At 65.1% G+C, this 25,466-nt stretch overlaps 2 protein-coding genes across 2 annotated transcripts; both read right to left on the bottom strand.

Annotated features, from left to right (window-relative positions):
• COL11A2 (collagen type XI alpha 2 chain) lies at positions 1 to 21,627 on the bottom strand. The gene is made up of 66 exons (XM_032205133.1): positions 21,561 to 21,627; positions 16,427 to 16,600; positions 16,121 to 16,331; positions 15,303 to 15,465; positions 14,582 to 14,707; positions 13,925 to 14,014; positions 13,411 to 13,530; positions 12,497 to 12,691; positions 12,351 to 12,392; positions 12,197 to 12,259; positions 12,025 to 12,099; positions 11,828 to 11,914; positions 11,522 to 11,578; positions 11,343 to 11,396; positions 11,177 to 11,230; positions 11,030 to 11,083; positions 10,179 to 10,232; positions 9,839 to 9,892; positions 9,663 to 9,707; positions 9,475 to 9,528; positions 9,321 to 9,365; positions 9,144 to 9,197; positions 8,978 to 9,022; positions 8,809 to 8,862; positions 8,630 to 8,674; positions 8,471 to 8,524; positions 8,284 to 8,328; positions 8,118 to 8,171; positions 7,658 to 7,765; positions 7,519 to 7,572; positions 7,349 to 7,402; positions 7,181 to 7,225; positions 7,000 to 7,053; positions 6,865 to 6,909; positions 6,720 to 6,773; positions 6,571 to 6,624; positions 6,401 to 6,454; positions 6,158 to 6,265; positions 5,957 to 6,046; positions 5,819 to 5,872; positions 5,622 to 5,729; positions 5,420 to 5,527; positions 5,289 to 5,342; positions 5,140 to 5,193; positions 4,867 to 4,974; positions 4,537 to 4,590; positions 4,384 to 4,437; positions 4,234 to 4,287; positions 4,026 to 4,079; positions 3,811 to 3,918; positions 3,674 to 3,727; positions 3,508 to 3,561; positions 3,172 to 3,225; positions 2,985 to 3,038; positions 2,791 to 2,898; positions 2,623 to 2,676; positions 2,474 to 2,527; positions 2,253 to 2,360; positions 2,064 to 2,117; positions 1,898 to 1,933; positions 1,763 to 1,816; positions 1,346 to 1,646; positions 1,142 to 1,254; positions 998 to 1,066; positions 510 to 743; positions 1 to 181 (listed from the first exon to the last, which is right to left on the bottom strand). The coding sequence occupies exons 1-66, from the start codon at positions 21,625 to 21,627 to the stop codon at positions 35 to 37; spliced, it is 5,313 nt and encodes a 1,770-aa protein (XP_032061024.1). The 3' UTR covers positions 1 to 34.
• Positions 21,628 to 23,751: 2,124 nt separating this feature from the next.
• LOC116500218 (retinoic acid receptor RXR-beta) lies at positions 23,752 to 25,227 on the bottom strand (the record flags this gene model as incomplete). Its single annotated transcript, XM_032205132.1, has 4 exons — positions 23,752 to 24,106; positions 24,197 to 24,302; positions 24,901 to 24,992; positions 25,095 to 25,227. Coding segments are annotated over 4 exons (479 nt in total), but the record flags the coding sequence as incomplete, so codon positions are not given.
• Positions 25,228 to 25,466: the final 239 nt, after the last annotated feature.

The following is a 25,466-nucleotide window of genomic DNA, read 5'->3' as shown; positions in this document are numbered from 1 at the left end:
AGGGTGACAGTCGTAGGGGGGAACGGGGTTGGTCCTAGCCGAGGAAACAGACCGGTCCCACCTCGAACCCGAACCTCTGGTTGGGCTCGCCAAAGTCCACGACTCGCACGTCCCTCAGCGGGAGCTGCTCCAGGCGGGGCGTGCTCACCTCCAGCACCGTTCGGCTGGAGCCCTTCCGTGCCTGCAGGGAGAGAGACGGGACAAGGGTTGGGGACACTGGGGACACCAGGGCCACCCCTTCTCTTTATCCCACTTCTGCTGCTGAGTCCCCCTCCGGGTCCAGCAAGATCCCCACGGAGCCTTCCCTTCTCTATGCCCAACGACCCCAACTCTCTCTCTCCATCTCAGCACCTTTTTTTGACTATTCTGCCCTCATTACCCGTTCCATCCACCCCTTTTTGCTCATCCTTCTGTCCCCACAATTCCTCCAGCCCCCCCCAAAACCTCGCTCCCCTTTTCCCCCTCCCTCCCCGCCGTGCCCAACCCCTCCGCTCTGCCGCGGCGCTCACCGCGCAGCCGTCGGCCACGGCTTTGACGTAGGGGCTGGTGTCGTAGCTCAGCTCCTCCTCGTTGGCCGCCAGGAAGCGGAGGGCATGCCGGTGGTCCCCGGTGCCGGTGCTGTGCCAGGCCACCGAGCGGTGGCAGTGGTAGGTGAAATTTTGGCGGGCGGAGACGCTGAGGAGCCGCAGGAAGGTCAGCTGCACCACGCCGAGGGGCTGCCCGTCCGAGTCCGTGTAGGAGAACTGCGGGGACACGGGAGGGGAGATGAACGAACGGGGGACGGTGGCCAGAGGGGGTGTAGAAAAGGGGGTTTGGAGGGGTTCTGTGGGGATGCGGACCCCCACGTTTCATGGAGGAGGCAGCCAGGGAAGGGGTGATGGGCTCAAAGCCTGGTGGAGGACGTTTCTGGAAGACGGGCACCCGGAAAGCAAAAAGTACTCGCTCGGAGACACGCGGATAATGGAGCACGTCCCCTATAAGCCAGCAGCACCCTTACCCTGCTGCCCTCCTTGAACTGACTGAACCACCGCTGGGGCTCCTCCTGCTCCCAGGACGACACCTTCACCTGCGAGAGGAGAGGTGGCCGTGAGCGGCCCCCTACCCGCGGCTCCCCGCCGCCCGTGCCTCCCGCAGCCTTCACCTCCTCGACGTCCTTGCTGGGAAAGACGCAGGTCTCCCCGCCCGCCGTGAAGTTGCAGAAGACCTTGAAGGAGTCTCGGGCGCAGCCTTGGTTGGGGTCGATCCAGTACTCGCCTGCGGAGGGACGAGAGGGCTCACTGAGCGCACTGGGGGCAGCGCCGCGGCGCCCACCGCCCGCCCTCGCCCCCGCGGAGCCGCCGCTCACCGTCGGGCAGGCCGGGGTGGCTGAGCTGCAGGTCCTGGCACGTGCGGGCCGGGTTGTCCTGGGTGCCCATGGGGCGCCGCATGCCCTCGATCTCCTGCTTGAGGGAGTTGAGGGAGCCGAAAATCTCCTCCATGCCCTCGGCGTAGTCGCCGGCCGCCTGGTCGGCGGCCGCGCGCTCTCCACCTTCCTCCTCCTCCTCCTCCTCCTCTTCTTCCTCCACCAGCTTGCTGGCGTCGATGGAGCGCTTGCTCTTCTTGGGCAGCTGGATGGGCAGGGGCTGGATCACCTCCCCCGGGGGGCCCTGTGGTGGGCACAGCACCCTCAGCACCCCGAAATGAGGAGCCCGGCACCCCGTGGCTCAGGGCTCCTGGGTGTCCCGCCACCCCTTCCCCCAGCCCCAAAATTTGGGGCGCTCACCGGGTGTCCGGGGGGTCCCGGAGGTCCGCGTTCACCTTTGGGTCCTGCTTGGCCCTAGAGGAAAGGGATGCTCAGAGGGGACGGGCGTTGGGCAAGGGGGTGGGGGGGTGGCAGGGAGGGGGTCTCGGTGCTTACCATGGCTCCCTTGGCACCCTTGGGACCTGCCGGGCCCTACAAAGCAAGACCAGGTCTGTCAGTGCTGGGGAGGGGAAGGGTGACAGCAGGGAGGGCAAGGACGAGAGTGGAGGCAGAGGAAGGGGGGATGCGGGGCCGGCAGCAGGCGGGGGGGGGGGGCACTCACGGGAAGGCCGGGGGGGCCAGCGGGGCCGATGGGTCCGGTAGCTCCGGGGATGCCCTGCGGGATGGGAGGAGAGCGGACGGCGGCGTGAGGACACCGAGGGGCACCCCAGTCCCGGAGACCCCCCCCCCAAAACCCCAACCCCGCTCTGAACCCTTCCTCCTGCCACCCCCCCAGTCTCCCCACACTCACGGTTTCTCCTTTCTGCCCCGTGGAGCCCTGGGGGCCGGGCAGCCCCCGGTCTCCCTTCTCCCCCTGCTCCCCCGGGGGTCCGATCAGGCCGATGAGACCAGGGTGGCCCTGGGGGAGGGACACGGGAGGTCAGCACAGGGACGTGGGGGGGGGGGGGATGTGGGGTGGGGACAGCGTCACCGTCCCCTCCTCGTGTCGGTGACCCAGGGCATCTCGCTCACCTTCTCTCCTTTGGCACCGGTGTCACCTTTGAGGCCGGGGAGACCCGGAGGACCCTGCGGAGGGGATAGACGGGGGGGGGCTCGTGTGATGCAGGGAGGGGGGCCCCCCAATTCGGGGGGCGGCATTGGGGGAGTGGGGGCACACTCACCACGGGTCCCGGTGGCCCAGCTTGCCCCGTGGTGCCCGGCTTGCCTTGCTCTCCCTGCACAGGTCAGAGGGCGCCGCTATCCGTCACCGCCACCCCCGGGGGCGCACGGCGAGGGCAGCCGCACCTCGATGCAGCTAAAATCCTAATTTTAATCCTAAAATCACTTACCACCGAGCCCGGCAGACCCCTGAGACCATCCGGTCCCTGCTTGCCAGCAAGACCCTGCGGCCCCACGGGACCCGTCTTGCCGGGGGCACCCACGGCTCCGGGTTCTCCCTGCGGGCACGGAGGAGCCGGGTGAGGCCGATCCCGTTTTTGGGCTCGCAGCCCCCCCACGGGACCCCCCCCCCAGCATCGCTCACCTTTGCGCCCTTCTCGCCCTGACGCCCCTCGGGGCCGGGGGAGCCAGCTGGACCCTGCGGGGAGGAGAAATGGGGCGGTGAGGGACGAGGACACCAAGAGGGATGGGGACGCGGCGAGGGATGGGGACGCGGCGAGGGATGGGGACGCGGTGAGACGGGTACGGAGCCAACCTCACCCACCACTTACCCTCTTCCCTAGGGGCCCGGGGGGCCCGTTCTCGCCTGTAGGACCCGGAGAGCCCTAAAAGAGAGAGAGGGGAGCGAATTTGAGCTGGCCTGGTCCCAAAACCGGGACGGGGAGCGAGGTGGCGAGGAGGATCCCGGGGCGCACGAGGAGAGCCCAGGCTGCGGGGCGCAAGGCGCAGCCGGAGGATGGGCGCGTGGATGCGAGCATGGATGTGAGTGTGGCCCCTTCCCCCCACACCACGGCACCCCAAAATATCGGCTGCGTGACGGGGACGGCCCCGGGCAGCCGAGGAGGGGGGCACAGGCAGTGGGGTGCCCCCCAAATCCAAGCACTCACCGGCTCCCCCGGCTCGCCGTCCTCTCCGCGCTCGCCCTTGGCACCGTCCTGGCCCTGTTGGGAAGGGAAAACCCGGGGTGAGCCCGCGGCCCTAAATGCCCCCCCCTAAACTAAACCCCCCCCCCCCCAAATAATTCCTGCAGTCCCTCGGGGACCCGACACTCACCCTGGGGCCCATTTCGCCGGGGGGGCCGGGATCGCCGGGAAAACCAACGGGACCCTGGCGTGGAAAGAGCTGTGAGCATGGGGGGGGGACCCCAAAAAGCCTCTGCAGACACCCGGCCCCGTGCCCCCCACACTCACGGGGTTGCCCTTGGGCCCATCGTCGCCGGGGGGGCCTTTCCCCCCCGGTGGCCCGGCCACGCCGGCGGCTCCGGCTTCTCCTTTCTCCCCTCGCTCTCCTCGCGGGCCCTGGGGTGCGAGAAAAGGGGTCGGCACCCCGCAGAGGCAGCTTGGGGAGGGGGGGGGGGGTACAGGGACGGGTTTTGGGGTGTCCCCCCCCCCCCATGGGCACTCACCTTGACTCCCGGTTCCCCTTGGATGCCCGGAGCCCCCGATTCACCGGGGTCCCCCTAAAATGGGAAGAGAGAGAAGTGAGCGCCCCCCCCCCTCCAAATCCAAGCCCCCCCCCCCCAAAAACGGGGTCCCTTGGCTCCACTGAGCCACCACCACCCCCCCCCGCAGAGGCTCGGGGCAGACCCTGCTGTCCAGCACCCACGGACTTACCTTTTCCCCGGGGGGGCCCAGGTTGCCGACACCTCCAGGGGGTCCCTGGGGTCCCTGCAGTGGGGGGGGAGCAGAGGCGGTCACCCCGGTGCCCCCCCCAGGAAAGGACACCGGGGACACAGGGGGGAGATGGGGGGGGGGGTCACTCACGTCAGCTCCGGAGGGTCCAGCGGGGCCACGGGGGCCTGGGGGGCCGGGGGGGCCCTAGAATGGGGGAAAAACACAGCGTGAGGATGGGTCTGGGGGGTGTCCCCCCCCAAAAAAAAAGTGATGTGGTATTGGGGGAGGGGGGGGGGCACGTACCATGGGTCCTACGTCACCCGTTTCGCCCTTCTCGCCAGCCGGACCAGGCAAACCCTAGGAGCGAAGAGAAAGGGTTAAAATGGGGGGGGGGGGGGGGGGTTGGAGGGGGGGCTGGGGGTCTTGGGGGGCGGGTGGGGGGCACCGGGTGTCAAAAAGGGGGACGGGGTGACAGTGTCAAGTGCTTGGGGTGTGGTGGCACTGCGGGGACAGCGCCCGCCTCGCTCGGTGCAGGGCTGGGGAAAGCCAGGGGGTCTCTGGGGGGTTTCTGGGGGGGGTCTCCGGGGGTCTCCGGGGGTCTCTGGGGGGTCTCTGGGGGGTCTCCGTGCTCACCTGGAGGCCGATGGGGCCGGGGGGCCCGTTGAAGCCCCGCGTCCCCTCGTCACCCTTGGCACCGAAGTGGCCCTGGGGACCTCTGGCACCCGGCTCCCCGTCGGCGCCCTGCGGGGTAGGGAAGAGGGTGGGTGCCGCCCGGCTCCCCCCCCCCCCCCCCCAAAATATGGGGTTTGGGGGGGGACAAACACACACGGGGACACCTCCTGGCCTTCGTCACCCCCTCCCCGGGGGGGCAGGACCCCCCCCTTCCCAACCGTGTCCCCTACTCACCGCGGCTCCGGGCTGCCCCACCGGCCCGATGGGTCCGGGGGGTCCGGGGGGACCCTGCGAGGGGAAGGGAAGGGTCAACGGGGCTGGGGCAGCCCAGAAGGGTGGGGGAGGACCCGTGGGGTGGGGGGGGGGACACGCGGGCTACTCACGTGCTCGCCCTTGTTGCCCTTGCTGCCCTTCTGGCCCGGTTCGCCCACCTCCCCCTGCGGGAAGACGCCGAGGGATCAGCGCCAACCGGGGGGCGCGGGGACATCGGGGGGGACACCGGGTGGCACCTCACCTTGTCACCGTCCTCGCCGGGACCACCGGGGGGGCCAGCGGGGCCGGGGAGACCCACGGGGCCCTGAACGCCGTCGCGGCCAGCGGGACCCATGGGACCTTTCTCTCCCTTGAATTTATTTTTTTTGGGGGGGGAAGGGAAAAAGAGGGTGAGGGGGCGCGGGGACATTTGGGGACACCCCGCCGCTCGCCGCGGTACTCACGGGGACGCCTTTCTCTCCGGCGGGGCCCGGTGGTCCTTGTGGCCCCGGTCGCCCGGGGGGGCCAACGGGGCCACCTTGTCCCGGTCCTCCTCTTTCCCCTGGGGAGCCCTGGGGGGGGGGGCAAGAGGGATGGGGATGAAGGGGGGGGGCGCAGTGGGATGGTGGGTGGAGGATGAGGGGGGGGCGCGTGCACTCACTGCGGGTCCTGGGGGTCCCGCCGGACCCTCGTTGCCCTTCAGCCCTGGGCCGCCCTGTAAAAAGAGGGGGGGGGGGTCAGCGGTGTGTTTTTGGGGTGGGGGGGTGATGGGGGGCACCCAAGGGTGGGTGGTACTCACCGGGGTGCCGGGCAGACCCCGCTCGCCGGGGAAACCCCGCAAACCGGCGGGGCCGTCCTTGCCGGGGGAGCCGGTGGGGCCGGGGTCTCCCTAAAAGGGGGGGGGGGGGAAAAAAGAAAAAAAAATAAAAAAAAATTAAAAAAAAAAGGGTGGGGGGGGGGCTGAGCCGAAGGGGACCCCCCCCCCCCGTAACCTCCTCACCTTGGTGCCCTCTTTGCCCGAGGGTCCCGGCAGCCCTTGTTCTCCTGGGGGGCCGGGGGGGCCCGGGTGGCCGCGCTCCCCCATGGGGCCGGACTCGCCAGCGGGGCCCTGGAGTATAGGGTATGGGGTGGGGGGGGTGTATGGGGGGGGGGGGAGAATCAGCACGACCCCAAAAAGGGAGCGGGTGCACCCCTAAAGCGCTGCGCCCCCCCCCCCCCTCCCCAAAAAAAGGGCGACGCTCACCTGAGGTCCCACCACCCCGGGGGGGCCGGGGGGGCCGGTCTTGCCTTGGAAACCCTGGAAGGAAATTTGGGGGGGGGGGGGGGGGGGGGGGGGGGGGGTCAGGGTGAAATTCCACTGAGGGTCTGGGGTCAATTTTAGGGTGTGGGGTGAGGGGGGGGGGGGGCACTCACGACTTCTCCTCGCTGCCCGGGGTGCCCGGGGAGCCCGTCCTTGCCGGGGGGGCCCTGTGGGAAAGGATTTGGGGATTTGGGGGGGGGTGAGAGGTGCTGGTGGCACCCTAGGATGGGGGGGGGGGGGACACGGGGACCCCGCTACTCACGGGAGGTCCTTTGGGTCCCGGGAAGCCGTTGGTGCCCTGCGGTCCCGGCAGACCCTAAAGGGGAGCGGAGGGGGGTATTTAGGGCGCGTGGGACCCCCCCCTCGCCTCCCACCCCCCCAAAAAAAAAATCCCGGCACCCTCTTACCCTTTCTCCCGGAGGACCGTGGGGGCCGTCGCTGCCAGAGGTGCCCTGTGGGAGCAGGGGGGGGAGCGGGGTTTTTAGGGTGCCCATTTGGGGACCCTACAGAGCGCACCCCCCCCCCCACCCCAAAACACTGACCTTGGCCCCCGACTTCCCGGTGGCTCCTCGCGGACCCCGCTGGCCCCGGGGACCCTGTGGGAAGAGGCAGAGGTGGCTCGGGGACCCCCGCCCCATAGATTTGGGTGCTGGGACCCCAAAACCATCCGGAGAGGACCCCCCCCCACACACCCCCACCCCGTTATCCCTACCCCGGACTCACCGTGGGGCCGCGCTCGCCCCTGGGCCCCGATTTCCCCGAGAGACCCTAAAAAAGAGGGAGAGTTTCGGGGACGTGCCATGGGGCAGGACCCCATAGCGTCGTGCCCCCCACCCCACACCCCTCTATGGGGGTCACGGCCCCACAGCTGGGGGGGGGGCGGCCACTCACCCGAGCGCCCTTCTCGCCGTTGCTGCCCGGAAAACCGGGGAACCCCTGGGAGCCCTGGGGAGGGAGAATTTGGGGGATGAGGGTGTGGGGGGGGGGGGGCAGCGATATTTGGGGAGGATTTGGGGAAAGGGGATGCGGATATGGGGCAGCCCCACAGCTGCTGCACTCACCTTAGGGCCCTGGCGCCCCGGGTACCCCGGCAGCCCCGGCACTCCCAATTTGCCCTATAAGAGATAAAAAGGGGGGGTCACGGGGTGCCCCCTGCACCCCCCCAAATCCCCTGAGCCCCCCCCCCCCGCGGCCCCTCACCTTCTCGCCCACCAGCCCAATGGGGCCGGGGTCGCCGGTGGGGCCCGTGCGGCCCTTGGGACCCTCGGGTCCGTCCTCGCCGCGGGACCCCGGCACGCCGACCTCGCCCTGGGGACAGAGGGGGCGTCAGGGTGGCCCCAATGGGGTCACGGCCCCAATAGGGTCATGGTCCCAAAGGGGTCATGGTCCCAAAGGGGTCACGGCCCCTATGGGGTCACGGTCCCAATGGGGTCATGGTCCCAAAGGGGTCATGGTCCCTATGGGGTCATGGTCCCTATGGGGTCACGACCCCTATGGGGTCACGGCCTCAATGGGGTCACGGCCCCTATGGGGTCATGGTCCCTATGGGGTCACGGCCCCTATGGGGTCATGGTCCCAATGGGGTCACGGTCCCTATGGGGTCACGGCCCCTATGGGGTCACAGCCCCTATGGGGTCACGGCCCCGCCGCGGGCACCTACCCGGTCTCCTTTCACGCCCATGTCCCCCTTGAAGCCGGGGAAGCCTTCCTCGCCCTGCGGGGTTGGAGAATCAGTTTTTTGGGGTTTTTGGGGTTTTGGGGGTTTTTGGGGTTTTTAGGGTCGTGTCGTGCCCCCCCACGTCAAGGGGGCGAGGGGGGGCTCCTACCTTCTCGCCCTTGTGGCCCTTCAGCCCTCGGATGCCGTCGACGCCCTGGGGAGGGGGGAGAGTGACGGGGAGCCCCCCAGCACCGCGGGCAGGTTCCTGCCCCGATTCCGCCTTTTCTTCCCCCAAAAAAACTGCTGGCGCGCGTGTGTGTCCCCCCCCCCCAAAAAAAAAAATTTCAGGCACTGACCTTCACGCCGCGGGGACCCGGGTATCCGATGGGACCCTGGGGACCCGAGGGACCCTGGGGAGGAGAGGAGGGTGGGGGGGGGGGGTGAGGGACGGGTGCCACCCACGCGGGGACCCCGTGTCCCCCCCCCCCCCCGCCACCCCCCCCCCGTGTCCCCACCTGGTGGCCTTTGGTGCCGGGGGGGCCCTCCTTGCCGGGGTGACCCTAAAGCAGAAAGGGGTGGAGATGGAGAGACCCCAAAACGGGGCACGCAGCCCCCCACCCCACCCCAAGGCACCGGGGTCCCCCCGCGCGTCACCGCGGTGACACCGGGCACGGGGGGGGGGGGACACACTCACGGGGGGGCCGTCGGAGCCGGGCATGCCAGGGAGGCCGGGTTTGCCCTGGGGGCCCTATAGGAAAAAAATAATAGGGTCAGAATAGGGTCAGGGTGTCACCGGGGGGCACAGGGCAGCGCCGTCCCCATGCGCCCCCCCCCCCATTTGTGTCCCCCCCCCCCCGCGTCACCTTCTCTCCAGGTGGTCCCGTGGCACCTTGGGGACCCGGCAGACCCTAAAACGCAGAGGTGAGGTGGGAGTCACCCCCTGTGCCCCCCCCCCAGAATTTCTGGGGGGGGGGCAGGGGTCTTTTTCCCCCACCCCCCCCCACCCTCCCTGGTCCTTTGGGTGCTCACCTGGGTGCCGGGGGTCCCCTGCTGGCCGGGGGGGCCGGGTTCCCCTTGTGGTCCCTGTAACAGATCAGACACGGGGTCGGTTCCCAAAATCGCCCCCCCCAAAAGAAGCACCGGGGACCCCAGCATGGGGGTGGGGGTCCCAATTTTGGGGGGGGGGGGGGGGGTGGTGGCACTCACCAGGTTCCCCTTGGGTCCTATGGGGCCGTCCATGCCGCGCACGCCCTGCGGGGGAGGCAAAATTTGGGCACCTGGGGGGGGGGGGGGACACGGGGGGGGGCCACCAAAAGGTTTGGGAAGGGGACAGGGATGGGGGCCCCCCCACGGCACTTACCGGGGGACCGGGGATTCCGGGGGGGCCTTTGGGGCCCAGCAAACCTCGGGGACCCTGTGCGGGGAGAAGGGGGGGGGGGCGTCACTGGAGGGGGGGGGGGGCTTCACCCTGAGACCCTCACCCTCTGGGGGGTGTGGGGTCTTTGTGTGCCCCCCCCCCCGCCCCCCCCCCGGCCCTATATGCCCTACCGCTTCTCCGGGCAGCCCTCGGGGTCCCACCTCGCCGTCATCTCCCTGTAATTTATTTTTTTTTGGGGGGGGGGGGGCCCAAAAACGGGGGGTGAGCGGGGGCCGGACCACCGACCCCCTCCCCACCCTATAACCCCCCCCCCACACCCGATAACCCCCCCCACGGCACCACTCACCCTCTCTCCGTCCTCGCCGGGGGGTCCTGGCATGCCCTGGGAGCCGGTTTCACCCTGGGGGGGGGGTAAAGGGGGGGTGGGGGGTGGGGGGGGCCATGAATGCACCCAGTGTCTGCGCCGCCTCCCCCCCCCCCCACAATGGGGGGCTCTGTGCTGGCTGCCGGGGGGGTTATGGGGGGGGGGGGCGCCAGTGTTTGCGCAGCACCGGGAGGGGACGTCGAGAGGTGGGGGGGGGGGTGGGGGGGAAGGGGGGGTTTTGGGGGGGGGGAGAAGGGTTTGGCAGCGGACCCCCGCGGGGGGGGACACGGGTGGGTGTCCCCCCCCCCTCCCCGGCACTCACCCGGTGCCCTTTGTCACCCGGCAGCCCCGGCAGCCCGTCGAAGCCTCGGTCGCCCTGGGGAGGGGGAAGAAGGGAGGTCAGGGAGGGGTGCGCGCCGGAGTCACACCGGATCCAAACCGGATCCACTCCAGATCCATTCCAGACCCACGCTGGATCCACACCAGACCCATACAGGACCCACACCGGACCCACTCCAGACCCACACCGGATCCATACAGGACCCACTCCAGATCCACTCCAGATCCACTCCAGATCCACGCTAGATCCATACAGGACCCACTCTGGATCCACACCAGACCCACACCACATCCATACAGGATCCACACTGGACCCACACCAAACCCACACCAGACCCACTCCAGATCCACTTCAGATCCACTCCAGACCCACACCGGATTCATACAGGACCCACTCCGAACCCACACCAGACCCACATCAGACCCACACCTGATCCACACCAGATCCATACAGGACCCACACCAGATCCACACCAGACCCGCTCCAGACCCACACTGGATCCACACCAGACCCACAATGGACCCACACCAGATCCATACAGGACCCACTCCGGATCCACACCAGACCCACGCTGGACCCACACCAGATCCACACCAGACCAACACCGGACCCATACAGGACCCACTCCAGATCCACACCAGATCCACACCAGATCCACTCCATACAAGACCCACACCAGACCCACACCAGACCCACACCAGATCCACACTGGATCCACACCAGATCCACCCCCAGCGGGATCCTCATGGGTCGCAGGGACCCCCCTGGGGACCCCCAGATCCCGAGGGGATCCCGGGGGGATCCTGCAGCCCCCCCCCCCCCGCCCCCGTTACCTTCACACCGGGATCTCCGGGCATCCCCCGGGCGCCGTCAGCTCCCGGCCGACCCTACAGGACACGGGGGGGGGGGTGAGAGGGGCACGGACCCCCCCCCATCGACCCCAACCCCAATCTCCACCCCCCCCCAAAAAAAAAACTCACCCTCCTGCCTGGCTTCCCCGGGGGTCCTGTGAGTCCCTGGGGGCCGCGGGGACCCTGGGGGGGAAAAAGCCAAAAAATTAATGGGGGACCCCAAAAACGAGGGGGCTCGGAGCCCAACGGAGAGGGGGGGGGGACACCACCGCGATGCCTGGGGGGGGGCTCTCACCTGGGGCCCGAAATCTCCGGATTCGCCCTTCATCCCGGTGCTTCCAGGCTGCCCCTGCAAGCGGACAACAAAATGGGATTTTTTTTGGGGGGGGCACGGGTACAGCAGCCCCCCCCCCCCAGCCACCCCAAAAGGCACCTTGCAGCCCCCCCCCCCCCCAAAATCCCACCCATACCCACCATGGGTCCGGGGCGGCCGGTGTACCCCATGGGGCCGGGGGGGCCCCGGAGGGCGAGCTGGAGGAGAAACAGAAAAAAAAAAAAAAAAAAAAAAAAAGGGGGGGGGGTTAATTATTTTTTTTTGGGGGGGGCACCCCAAAATTTGCATCTTTTTGGGGCCACGCGCCCCAAAAGCCGGCGCGCAGCCGGGGGAAGGGCGACGGTGGCGGCCTCTGTCCCTTGTCCCCAAGGGGATGGGGGGGTCTCGAGGGGACACGAGGGACACGGGGGGGGGGCCGGGGGACCCCCCCCAAAAAAAAAACTCACCCGTGCTTGCTGCAGGAGGGCCTGAGCCTGCGCCTCCTGCGCCGAAACCGCCGGCCCCTTGTCGCCGCCGCCGCTGCCGAAACGGAACTGGGACATTTTGGGGGGGGGGACACACAAAAAATTTAATTTTGGGCAGGGGGGGGGCCACCCCCCCAATTTTCCCAATGTTTTTCCCAGCCCCTTCCCCAAAAACTCACCGGCAGCATCATGGAGGTGCCGGGGGGGCCGGGGGTCCCGTCGGAGCCGGGCAGCCCAGCACGGCCGGGGGGGCCCTGTGGGGGGGGGGGGACACGAGTGGGATGTGGGGGGGGGTCACGGGTGGTGACCTCACGGTGACCCCCCCCCCAAAAAAAAAAGCCCCCTACTCACCCTCTCGCCGGGTTCTCCCGGGGCTCCCGGTGGTCCCTGCGTCCCCGGTGGGCCTGACATACCCTGGGGGGGGGGCAGCGTGATGAGGGGGGGGGGGTCCTGGTGTTTTTGCCACCCCCCCCCCACCCAATTTTGCCCCCCCCCGGGGTCTTACCGCGGGTCCCTCGGGGCCGGGGGGCCCCTCCACCAGCATCCCCTGCGGACGGACAGAAGGACATTAGGGGGGGACACGGGGGGGGGGGGAGGGTTGTGCCCCCCCCCCTTTTGGTTTTGGGTTTTTTTTGGGGGGGGGGCACGTACCGGTTCGATGACGGCCGGCTCGCCCTTCTCGCCCTTGTAGCCCCTGGCCCCTCGCACAGCCTGGGGGGGGGACAGGGGGGGCAACCCCAAAAGGTCAAAGGTCAGCATGCCCCCCCCCCCACAATTAATTAGCGCCCCCCCCCCCCCCCAGACACACACAATTAACACAGGCGTAATTAGCGCTCGCCCCCCCCTCTCCGCACAATGAGCTGCGCACGGCGAGGTGACCCCCCCCACCCCCAAAATAACACCCCCCCCCCCCCAAAAAGGAGAGGGGATTTTAGGGACTGGGGATGGGGAGGGGGGGTGGGATATGAAGGGGGGGGGCAAATGGGGTGGGGGGGGGCACACAAACGATGCTGAGGAGACGGACGCACGGATATCAAGACAGGACACACGGTGCCCCCCCCCAAGTCCCCAAATCATCCTGGACCCCCCCCCCCCTAAGATAAGACCCCCCCCCCCCCAACACCAGGACCCCCCCCCCCCCAAAACCCCGGCGTTACCTCCAGCGGGGGGGGGGCGGCCGCCGGCCCCATATCGCCCTCGGGGTCCCAGCGATCCGGGGGGGGGGTGGCCCCTGGGGTGGCCTGGGGTGGGGGGGGGGGGGGGGGAGGGGGGGGATATTGGGGTGGGGGGGGGGAGAGCGGTCATGGGGGGGGGTCATGGGACGGACGGACGGACGGACAGACGGACAAGCGAAGCCAAACGATCGCGGGGTGAAATGGGGTCGGGGGGGGGGGATTTGGGGTCGGGAGGGGGGATTTGGGGTCGTTCTCTACCTGCTGGGGGCTGTCGCAAGGGCGGGGGGGGAGGCACGGCTTGGCTCCCCCCCCCCTTGTGTTATTTTGGGGGAGAAATCCCGGTTTTTGGGGTGTTTTCCACTGCCGGGATAATGCCCGGAGGTGGGGGGCGTGTTCTTCATCATCATCATCATCATCATCAAAATCATCAAAATTATCAAAATCATCATCAAAATCATCATTAAAATCACCAAAATCACCCAAATCATCCAAATCTGAGGGTTTTTGGGGCTGGCCCCCGAGGAGGGGGGGGGTCCGGGGGGGTCCGGCTCTGAGGATGAGGAGGATGAGGAGGAGGATGATGATGAGGAAGGCGATGAGGAACCCACCCAGGTCGATGGGGGGGGGGGCAGAGCACCCAATATCACCCCGAGGGACCCCAAAAAAATGGGGGGGGGGGGGGACACAAGGACGACAAAGCCCCCCCCCCTTGAAGCATCCCTGTCCCTCCTCCTCCTTTTCCTATCCAGCCACCAATGCGGGGGGGGACACAAATAAATTGGGGGGGGCACAAATAAATTGGGGGGGGGCACAAATAAATTTGGGGGGGGGGGTCACAAATAAATTGGGGGGGGGGGCGCTGCGACACAGCAGACGGACGGACGGACGGACAGACGGACGTTACCTGCTCGGTGCCCCCCCCCCGGGGGGGCCCCTCCTGGCTATTGGCGTAGTAGTAGGGGTACTCGTAGTACTCCGCGTCCTCCTCAAAGTACTGGGGGGGGTGGTGGGGGGGGGGGGATTTGGGGGTGGGGGGGGGACAGACGGACACACGGACGGACGGACGGACGCGGGGGGAGAAGAAGGAGACGTCACCGTAACGCCGCCCCCAAAGGGGGAAGGGGTGAGGTGGGGAGGGGGGGGGACACCCCCTCCAAAATTTTAGGGGTGCAAAATTCAACTTGGGGGGCACAAAATTCAACTTGGGGGGTGCAAATCCAACTTGGGGGGGCGCAAAATTCAACTTGGGGGGGCGCAAAATTCAACTTGGGGGGTGCAAAGCCAACTTGGGGGGCACAAAATTCAACTTGGGGGGGTGCAAAGCCAACTTGGGGGGCACAAAATTCAACTGGGGGGCACAAATCCAACTTGGGGGGCACAAAATTCAACTTGGGGGGGCGCAAAATCCACCTTGGGGGGCGCAAATCCACCCGGGGGGGGCACCACGTTCACCCCCGAGCCTCTCCTTTCCGCGTGCCCTCTCCTCAAATCCATCCAACCCCCCCTCCCCAAAAAAAAATAACCACCCCCCCTCCCCCCCCCCCAGCCCCTGCGCCCCCACCTCGTGCCGCTGCCGGGGGGGCTCCTGCGCCTGGGGGCCCCCGGGGGCGCAGCGGGGGGCGTAGTGCTCGCAGTACTCGAAGGCCGCCTGGGGGTCGGGCGCGATGAGCAGCTGCTGGATGTCACCCTGGGGACATTTTTTGGGGGTGGGGGGGGACAAAATTAAAAATTGGGCGTCCTTAGGGGCCAGGCGGGACCCCCCCGCCCCCAAAAAATGATGATAGTAAAATATATAGGAATAATAATAAGTAATAATAATAATAATAAGTAATAAGTAATAAGTAATAAGTAATAATAATAATAATAATAATAATAATAATAATAATAATAATAATAATAAATAATGATGATGATAAATAATAATAAATAATAAGTAGTAAACAATAATCAATATAATAATAAGTAATAATAATAATAATAAATGAAATAATAATAAATAATAAGTAATGAGTAAGGAGTAATAATAAATAATAATAATGGTTAATAAAATAATAATAAATAATAATTAATATATAATAAGTAATAAGTAATAAATAATAAAAATAATAAAACTATAAATTATAAATAATTAATAGTAAATAAATAAATAGTAAAATAATAATGATAATGATAATGATAATGATAATGATAATGATAATGATAATGATAATAATAATAATAATAATAATAATAATAATAATAATAATAATAATAAATTGATTAATTAAATTAAATTGGTGTACCTGGAACACCTCGTCGTCCAGGATGCGGGTGCCGAAGACGGTGATGCCGCGGGTGTCGAGGACGGGGTGGGGGCTGCGGGGCAGGGGGCGCTGCCCCCGCTCCTGGCAGTCCAGCAGCAGCGTCACCCCCCGGCCCCGGACGCTCAGGGCCACCCGGTGCCACCTGCGGGGACAGCGGGATGGGGGGACGGGGTGCCACAGGGTGACCCGGGGCACCTTAGGGTGCCGTAGGGTGCCCCAGAGTCCCCTAGGGTGCCATAAAGTGCCAAAGGGTGCCATAAGGTGCTATAGGGCGCCCCAGAGTCCCACAAGGTGCCATAAGGTGCTATAAGGTGCCATAGGGTGCCCCAGAGCCCCATAGGGTGCCCCAGAGTCCCATAGGGTGCCCTAAGGTGCCATAGGGTGCCCAGGATTGCCATAGGGTGCCCCAGAGCCCCATAGGGTGCCCCAGAGTCCCATAGGGTGCCCCAGAGTCCCATAGGGTTCCATAAGGTGCTGTAGGGTGCCCCAGAGCCCCATAGGGTGCCCAGGATTCCCATAGGGTGCCCCAGAGCCCCTTAGGGTGCCATAAGGTGCTATAGGGTGCCCCAGAGCCCCATAGGGTACCCCAGAGTCCCATAGGATGCCATAGGGTGCCCCAGAGCCCCATAGGGTGCCCTAAGGTACCATAGGGAGCCCCAGAACCCCATAAGGTGCCACCTGCGGGGTCACCGGCACATGGCTACGGGGGCGATGTGGGGTTCCCAGGAACCTAGAGGCGTGGGGCCGCTTTTGTCCCCCAGGGGGTGGGTTTTGGGGGCGCCGCGCCGGGTACCCACTCGCCGTCGGCCAGGTCGACGCCGCGGAAGAGGGGATATTCCTCGGGGGCCGGGCGGCCACCTTGGTCCCGGTAGAGGAAAAGGGGCGAGGGGCCCAGCTCCAGGCCCAGCCGCTGGGCGCCGTCGCGGTCGTAGACGGAGAGCAGGAAGGCCCGCGAGCCCGGCCGGGCCTTCACCAGCGCCATGATGGAGAAATCCGCCGGGAATTTGCCTAAAAACGCAAGGAATCGCCCCAAAATGGAGAGAGAGAGAGAGAGGAGGGGATGGGGGTGGGTTACCCGTGCTGGGCACCACGCCGGGGCTTACCGGGGAAGAGCTGGCGGGTGGGAGCGCTGAGCTGGGCGCGCCGCGTTATCCGGTACGCGGTGTCACCGGTGTCACCAGTGTCACCAGTGCCATGCTGGGAGCAGAAGCCCGGAGCCTTCTTCACGCCCTCGGGCAGGGTGTGGAGCTGGAGGACCTGGAGGACGTCGACGGGATCTGCAGGGTGGGGGGGAAAAGGGGGGGTGGGGGGGTGATGTAGGGTGGCCCTGAGTCCTACAGGTGACCCAAAGTCCCATAGGGTGTTCCAGAGTCCCCTAGGGTGCCATAGGGTGCCCCTGAGTCCCATAGGTGCCCCAAAGTCCCATAGGGTGCCATATGGTGTCCCAGAGTCCCATGGGGTGCCATATAGTGCCCTGGAGTCCCATAGGGTGCCGCAAAGTCCCGTAGGGTGCCCCAAAGTCCCATAGGGTGCCATATGGTGCCCTGGAGTCCCATAGGGTGCCATAGGGTGTCCTAAAGTCCTGTAGGATGCTCCAGAGTCCCATAGGGTGCCATAGGGTGCCCCTGAGTCCCATACATGCCCCAAAGTCCCATAGGGTGCCATATGGTGCCCTGTAGTCCCATAGGGTGCCATAGGGTGCCCCAAAGCCCCACAGGGTGTCCCAGAATCCCGTAGGGTGCCATAGGTTGCCCTTGAGTCTCATAGGTGCCCCAAAGTCCTGTAAGGTGCCCAAGAGTCCCATAGGGTGACACAGGGTGTCCCAGAGTCCCATAGGGTGCCTTATAGTGCCCCAGACACCAAGGGCTGCCCCAAGCACTGTAGGGTACCCCAGGGTGCTCCAGGCACTACAGGGTGCCATAGGGTGTTAAAGGGTGCCCCAATCACTGCAGGGTGCCAGGGGGGCCAGGAAAGTGCCAAAGGGTGCCCCATACGCTATGGGGTACTATAGGATGCCATGGGGTGCCATAAAGTGCCCTATGCACTGCGGGGTAATATAGGGCACCAAAGGGTGCCATGAGGTGCCCCATGAACTACGGGGTGCTATGAGGTTCCATGGGGTGCCACGGGGTGCCATAGGGTGCCCCAAGCACTGTGGGACCCTATAGGATGCCATGGGGTGCCACGGGGTTCCATGGGGTGCCCCAAGCACTACGGGGTGCTATAGGGTACCAAAGGGTGCCATGGGGTGCCCCATGAACTACGGGGTGCTACAGGATGCCATGGGGTGCCATGGGGTGCCCCATACACTGTGGGGTGCCATAGGGTGCCATGAGGTGCCCCATACACTATGGGGTACTACAGGATGCCATAGGGTGCCATGGGGTGCCCCATACACTATGGGGTGCTATAGGGTGCCATAGGGTGCCGTGGGGTGCCCCATGCTCTACAGGGGCTGCCCCAAGAGTACCACGGGGGTGCCGTGGGGCACCATGGGGCACAGTGGGGCGCTGTGGGGCACAATGGGGCTCTGTGGGGCTCTGTGGGGCACCGCAGCCGTGCCCGGCACACCCGTCCGGCCGCTATCCAAATTCCAATCTCCCCCCCCCCCCCCCACCGGGACGCCCATGAAGGGCGGCTTTGTTCGGCCGGCCGGCAGCGGGGGGCTCTCACCTGTACCACCCCCCCCCCCCCCCCCCCCCCTCCCACCCCAAAGACCCCAAGCAGACCCCAAAAAACCTCCCCCCACCCCCCCCCCCCCCCAAAAAAAAAATCCCCCTGCCCGGCTCCCAGCGCCGGCCCCGCGTCCCCACCATCTGCAGAACCCATTGGGGCCGCGGCCAAGCGGTGGGGGGGGGGGACATGGGGAGGGCGGGGGGGTGCGTACGGGGTCCTCCCCCTCCCCAAAACCCCCCCAACCCTTCCCCTGACCCCCCAAGAAGCCCCCAACCCCATATGGATGGGGGCCACACCATGCGCGCTCCCCACGTCCGTCCTTCCATCCGTCCATCCTTCTGTCCATCCCCCCCCCCTTTTACTTTTTTATTTTTTTTATTTTTTTTTTTTATATTATTTTTTTCCACCCCCCCCTCCCTCCCCGAGCCTTCCCCAGCCAGCCCCCAGCCTGCGTTTCTCATCATCCTCACCCTCCTTCCTCCCCCCCCCCCTCAGCTTTCCCCGGCCGGGATTTCGGAGGGGGGCACCGCGGCGGGGAAGCTCGCAGCCCCCCCATCCAAGACCCTATAAAGGATGCTCTGGCTTTTTTTTTTTTTTGGTTTTTTTTTTTTTTTTTGGGGGGGGGGCCACGCGTGCACGCATGAGGCCGAAGGTCTCCTCCTCTTCCTCGCCGCCCGCAGCGCTTGGCCCCCACCCAGGCCGGCACAGAGACACCTTTCTTCTGCCCCGCAGCGAGAGGAAAACCCATTACGGATGCATAACTCAATTCCCGGGGGGGGGCACACGGGGAAAAATTAAAAAAAAAATAAAAATTCAGCCCCCCCCCCTTTTCCTCCAGCCCCCCTCTGCTCCCACCCCGTTTTTCGCCGTCTCCTCGTCTCCCCCCTTGGGATTGGGGAGGGGGGAAATTGGGGACCCCCCAAGATGAGGGCGCCGGACCCAAAGATCCCCGTGTGGGGCCGGGGAACCCCCGGGAGCCCCCGAGACCCCCAGGGAGTCCCCGAGACCCCCGGGGAGCCCCCGAGACCCCCGGGGCTCCGGGTGGGTCCCGCTGGGTGGCCCCAGGACCTTTGGGTGGCCCCAAAATGCCCAGGGAGACCCCCGGGTGGCCCCAAGGTCCCCGGGTGGCCCCAAGGTCCCCAGGTGTCCCCAAGGACCCCTGGGTGTCCCCAAGACCCCCAGGAAGACCCTTGGGTGCCCCAAGGTCCCTCGGGTGTCCCCAAAGTCCCCCAGGTGTCCCCAAGACTCTTGGTGTCCCCAAGCCCCCCCCAAAGTGTCCCCAAAGCCCCCAGGTGTCCTCAGGACCCCCGGGTGTCCCCAAGACTTTTGGGTGTGCCAAAAACCCCCAGAAAGACCCCAAGGTGTCCCCAGGACCCCCAGGTGTCCCCAAAGCCCTCCAGGTGTCCCCAAGACCCCTGAGTGCCCCCAATACTCCCGGGTGTCCCTAAACCCCCCCAGGTGTCCCCAAGACTCCTGGGTGTCCCCAAAGCCCCCCAGGTGTCCCCAAGACTCTTGGTGTCCCCAAGCCCCCCCCAAGTGTCCCCAAAGCTCCCAGGTGTCCCCAGGACCCCCAGGTGTCCCCAAGACTCCTGGGTGTCCCCAAAATCCCCCCAGGTGTCCCCAAACCCCCCCCCCATGCGCCCCCAAACCCCCCCCCCTTCCCCGCCATCCCCCAGGTGCCCGGGGGGGCTTCCACCCACCGCTCGCTTGCGGGGTTTGTTTTTTTGGGGCAAAAAAGGTCCGATTCTGGAAAAAAGGTTGTGTGTGTGTGTAGGGGGGGGGGAAGGAAGGTGATCTGAGGGGGGGGGGGGCACGCAGCCGGCGCCTGATCCCGACCCAAGGAATTTCCAGCGGCCGCTGCCAGGGAGCGAGTGGAAAATGTTTATGGGGCCGGGGGGGGGGGGGGGACACGGGGCACAACCGGGGGGGGGGGACACGGGGAGGGGGCGAGGGGGACACGGGGAGTGGGGGGGGGACGCCTGGGGCACCCCCGTGATGGGGTAGGGGGGGAAAAGGGGATGGAGGGGGTGGGGTCCCCAGGGGGTGCCCGGGTTTTTTTGGGGCTTTTTATGGGGTGGGGACCGCCGGGACCCCCTGGTGCCATGGGGGGGGTGGCACTGGTGTCCCCCCCCCCCCCCCCCCAAGGGCTATAAAAAGCCTGGAGCCGCCCGCGGTGGCCACGGGGCTAAAAATATCCCGGGTGGGACCAGTGCGGTGCGGGCGTGCCCAGTGCTCCCAGTGCTCCCAGTGCCGGCCCCCAGCAGGTCCCAGTACTCCCAGTAGCTCCCGGTGCCACTCACCCCACGTCCCGCTTACAGTCCCGGCGGATTTCCCAGCCCCCCCCCCCTCCTCCTCCCCAGTTACAGCCCTCCCAGTATGTCCCAGTTTAAGCCTCCCCGCAGTTCCCAGCTCCCCAGTTAGAGCCATCCCAGTATCTCCCAGTTAAAGCCTCCCTGCGGTTCCCATCTCCCAGTGAGGGCTCCTCCGTGTCTCCCAGTTACAGCCCAGTTCTCCCAGTTCTCTGACCTACTGCCCCCCTGCGCCTCCCAGTTACCATCTCCAGGATCCCCCAGTACTCCCAGTATCGGCTCCCCAGTGCCTCCCAGTTAGAGCCCTGCGGTATCCCCAGTGCTCCCAGTCACAGCTCCCAGTTAGACCCAGCACCTCTGGTGCTCCGTGCTGTAGGTCCCCAGTCCTCCCAGTAAGAGCTCCCAGTTAGTTCCAGTGTCTGGGGTGCTCTGAGCAGCATCTCCCCAGTCCCTGCCAGTGCTCCCAGTAACAGCTCCCAGTTAGACTCAGCACCTCCAGTGCTCTGAGCTGTAGTGCCCCAGTCCTCCCAGTGCCCCCAGTGAGCACCCAGCACCCTCAGTGCTCTGAGAAGGGCTCCCAGTCCCTCCCAGTGCTCCCAGTAACAGCTCCCACTCAGATCCAGTATCCTGGCTGCTCTGAGCTGCATCTCCCCAGCCCCTCGCAGTGCTCCCAGTCCCTCCCAGTTCGAACCAGTACCCCAGGTGCTCTGAGCAGCACCTCCCCAGTCCCTCCGAGTCCTCTCAGTGCTCCCAGTAACAGCTCCCAGTCCTTCCCAGTAACACCTCTGTTAGATGCAGCATCACAGGTGCTCCGAGCAGCACCTCCCTCTCAGTACTCCCAGCAACAGCTCCCATTAAGAACCAGTATCCCCATTGCTCCAAGCATTGCCTCCCCACTCCCTCCCAGTAACAGCTCCCAGACAGACCCAGTCCATCCCAGTAACAGCTCCCAGTCAGATCCAGTACCGCAGGTGCTCCCAGCAGCATCTCCCGGTGCTCCCAGTCCTTCCCAGTCGCATCTCCCGGGGCTCCCAGTCCTCCCAGTAGCATCTCCCGGTGCTCCCAGTCCTTCCCAGTCCCCCCAGCAGCACCTCCCAGCGCTCCCAGTCCCCCCAGCACCATATCCCAGTCCTCCCAGTCCCCCCAGCAGCACCTCCCAGTGCTCCCAGTCCCTCCAGCACCATCTCCCAGTCCCCCCACCATCACCTCCCAGCGCTCCCAGTCCCTCCCAGTCCCCCCCCAGTTCTCCCACCTGCGGCCGCCAGAGCCAGGCTGAGCCCGAGGAGGGCGAGGGGCAGCGCGGGGCCGCTCGGGGCCATGGCTGGGGGGGGGATTTTTGGGGTCGGGGTTTTGGGGGGGGGGGGGGGGGCTCGGTTCCCGTCCCCGCTCCGCTCCCGGTCCCGGTCCCGTCCCGAGTGCGCTCGGTCCCCGCCGCTGCCCGGCCCCAGCCCCGGCCCCGCCGCCCCCGGCCCGCCCCCGCCCGGCCCCCGGGGCTGCCCCGGAACGAACCCGCCCCCCCCCAAGGGGAACGCCCCCGGCCCCGGTCCGTGTCCCTGTCCCCATCCCATATCCCCAGCCCATAGCCCCATTCCTGTCCCAATCCCCATCCCATATCCCTGTCCCCATCCCCATCCCATATCCCCATCCTATATCCCCATCCCATATCCCCATCCCATATGCCCATTCCTATCCCTATCCTATATCCCCATCCCCTATTCCCATTCCATCCCCATCCCATATCCCTGTCCCCATCCCATATCTCCGTCCCATATCCCTGTCCCCATCCCAGCCCATCCCCATCCCAGTCCCATATCCCCATTCCACCCCCATCCCATATCCGCAGCCCTGCCCCATTCCCCCATCCTCACCCTATATCCCCATCCCATAGCCCTATCCCCAATTCCCATTCCATCCCATATCTCCATCCCATATCCCTGTCCCCATCCCATACCCCCAGCCCAGTCCCATGTCTCCATCCCATATCCCCATTCCCATCCCATATCCCAGTCCCATATCGCTATCCCATATCCCCAGCTTGTCCCGTATCCCCATCCCATCCCCATCCCATACCCCCAGCCCAGTCCCATAGCCTCATCCCATATCCCCATTCCTGTCCCCATCCCCTATTCCCATTCCATCCCCATCCCATATCCCTGTCCCCATCCCCTATCCCCATCCCGTGTCCCCATCCCATGTCCTGGACCCTCATCCCATGTCCCCATCCCCTATCCTGTGTCCCAATCCCATATCCTGGACGCCATTCCTGTCCCATATCCCCATCCCATGTCCCCATCTTGTGCCCCTGTCCCCAACCCATGTCCCTATCCTGTCCCAAACCCCTATCCTGTGTCCCCATCCCATGGCCCCAGCCCTAACCCATGACCCCATCCCATGTCCTGGACCCCATTCCCATCCCATGACCCCGTCCTGTGCCCCTGTCCCCATCCCATGTCCCCATCCCTGTCCCATGTCCCCACCCCACAGCCCTGTCCCCAAACCCCTGCCCCCACCCCACAGCCCCCCCCAATTCCCCCCCATATCCTGTCCCCCATCCCTGTCCCCTGTCCCCATCCCACAGCCCTATCCCCACCCCATAGCCCCCCCTCGACCCCCATCCCCAAAACCCCATCCCCACCCCAACCCCATGCCCCCCCCACCCCAATCCCACACCCCGCCCCCCTCCCCACCCCCAAAACCCCCCCAAACCTCCCCCAATTCCCCCCCACCCCCTTTTACCACCCCCCCCACCCCATGGGACGTGGCAGTGCCCCCCCCACCCCAAAAAAAACCCCAAGCCCCCCCCCATATGGCCCCCGCCCAGACGCGGACACTCGGCCCTTCAGCTCGCACAGAGCCGCCTCTGTGCTCCGGGGGGGGGGAAGCCAAAAACCTGCAATTTCGACCCAAAAACCTGGAATTTCGACCCAAAAATAGCCCCGAGACGGAGGGGGGGGGGGGGACACACAAGCACACGGAGCCCCCCCACCGAGAAGCAGCAGCTTTAATCACTGAACTCCGAAGCAACGAGGATGGGGGGGGGGTGTTTGTTTTTTTTTGGGAGGGGGGGGGGCAAACGCCGAAGCTGAAATAAAACCACGAGGGTGAAAATTGGGGGGGGGGGGGGGGGGGGGGGGGGGTAGGACCTACAATAAAAACAACCCCCCCCCGCCCCCTGCATAGTGGGGGGGGGGGGGAGGGAGGGGATTCAAAGTGCTATCCGGGTGCCTGAGTGGGGGGGGGGGGCCACAGAGGGGGGGGGGGCCCCCAAAAAATAACCCCCCCCCCCCCAGGGGGCACACCACGGTTTTGGGCCCCCCCCCCCGGCCGCAGGGCACCGGCACCCCGGGGCCTGAAATATTTATTTTTTTTGGGGGGGGGGCACGGTTATTATACAAGGGGGGGGCGAGGAGGGAGGGGCCGGCCCCTGGGTTAATTATTTTTTTTTTTGGGGGGGGTGTGGGGAGCCCCCAGCCCCCCCCCAGCCCCCCCCAGGGGGGCCCTGCCGCTCCCCTCCCCGTTTTTTTTAATCCTGGGGGCTCCCCAACCCCTTTTTTTGTCGTTTTTTTCGCATTTTTTGTCGTTTTTTTTTTTTGTGTTTTTTTGTGGTTTTTTTTGTCCTTTTTTTGTGTTTTTTTTTTGGGGGGGGGGTCTCAGGACAGCTGGTGGGGGGCCTCGAGCATCTCCATGAGGAAGGTGTCGATGGGGGTGTCCCCGATCAGCTTGAAGAAGAAGAGGTGCTCCAGGCACTTCAGCCCGATGGAGCGCAGCGCCGGCAGGCGCAGCAGCAGCTTGGCGAACCTGGGGGGGCCACAAAGGGGTCATTAATCATGGGGGGGGGTTAAAAACCCTAAAAGCCCCCCGCCCGTTTTAATTAAACCCTTTTCTTACCTGCCCTGCTGCTCGGGGTACTTCTGCTTGCAGTAGGATTCGAGCGAGGCGTAAACCTTCTCCCGCAGCAGCTCCACCTCGCCCGGGTTGGAAAGCCCCTTGGCGTCTGGGGGGGGGGGGGAAATTAATAAAGGGGGGGGTAAAATTAATAAAGGGGGGGGAAAATTGATGAGGAGGGGGGTAAAATTGATGAGGAGGGTGTAAAATTAATAAAGGGGGGTTAAAATTCATGGGGAGGGTTTAAATTAATAAAAGGGGGTTGAAATTAATAAACGGGGTGGAAATTAATGAGGAGGGGGTTAAAATTAATGACGGGGGTTAAAATTAATAAAAGGGGGGTTAAAATTAATGGGAGGGGCTTAAAATTAATGGGGGGGATAAAAATTAATAAAGGGGGGGTAAAATTAATAAAGGGGGTTAGAATTAATGAGGAGGGGATTAAAATTAATGAGGAGGGGGATTAGAATTAATGGGAGGGGGATTAAATTAATAAAGGGGGGGTAAAATTAATGAGGAGGGGGTTGAAATTAATGGGAGGGGGTTAACAATTAATGAGGGGGGTTAAAATTAACGAGGAGGGGGTTAAAATTAATAATGGGGGGTTACAAGTTAACGAGGGGGGGGTTAAATTAATCGGGGGGGGGTTAAATTAATCGGGGGGGGGGGTTAAATTAATTGGGGGGGGTGTTTTGGGGTGTCCCTACCAGGGTTGAAGAGGATGATGGCGCGGAGGCAGCCCAGCTCCGTCTTGTCCATGCGCATGTCCCGCATCTTGGAGACCAGCTCGGTCAGCACCCTGCGGCCCCCCCCCAAAAAAAGATCGACCCCAGGATTTAGGGTGGGGTTGGGGGGACCCCAAAAAGCCCCCCCCCCAGGTTCTCCCCGAGGCTCCCCCCACCTGTCGAAGATGGCCCCCACGCCGGCGCTGTGGGCGCTGTTGCGGTGCACGTGGAGGCCGGTGGCCAGCAGGATCCCGTCCTTGACGGAGATGGAGCGGTGCGAGAAGGAGGCGATCAGCAGCTCGTTCCAGCCTGCGGCACCGGGTGGGTCGTCAGGCCCCCCCCCCGGCCCCAAAAACACCCCCCCCGGCCCCAAAAACACCCCCCCCGGGGGACCACGGAGCACCCCGGGCTCCCACAGGCGCTTCTCGGCCTGCCCTGATAGGGCCTGCCGCAGCAGGGCCCGAAATTGCAGCTCCGAGACCCAAAATTCCAGCCCCAGACCCCAAATTTCCATTCCCAGACTCCAAAATTCCAGCCCCAGACCCAAA

This window comes from Aythya fuligula, chromosome 33 (genome assembly GCF_009819795.1).
Source record: "Aythya fuligula isolate bAytFul2 chromosome 33, bAytFul2.pri, whole genome shotgun sequence".
NCBI classification, from domain to species: domain Eukaryota; kingdom Metazoa; phylum Chordata; class Aves; order Anseriformes; family Anatidae; genus Aythya; species Aythya fuligula.
The sequence above is the reverse complement of the archived record's forward strand: the minus strand, read 5'-3'. Positions and strand labels throughout refer to the sequence as shown.

Bases quoted from the DNA above. Each gene is read 5' to 3' on its own strand.
- COL11A2 (XM_032205133.1), bottom strand. From the start codon at position 21,627: ATGGCCCCGAGCGGCCCCGCGCTGCCCCTCGCCCTCCTCGGGCTCAGC. The intron at 9,708-9,838 runs GTGAGTGGTGCC...AATAAATTACAG, and splicing joins CCGGCGAGGACGGAGAGAGG to GGAGATGACGGCGAGGTGGG. The intron at 6,266-6,400 runs GTGAGCGTCGCC...CCTATACTCCAG, and splicing joins CCGGGGTGGTGGGACCTCAG to GGCCCCGCTGGCGAGTCCGG.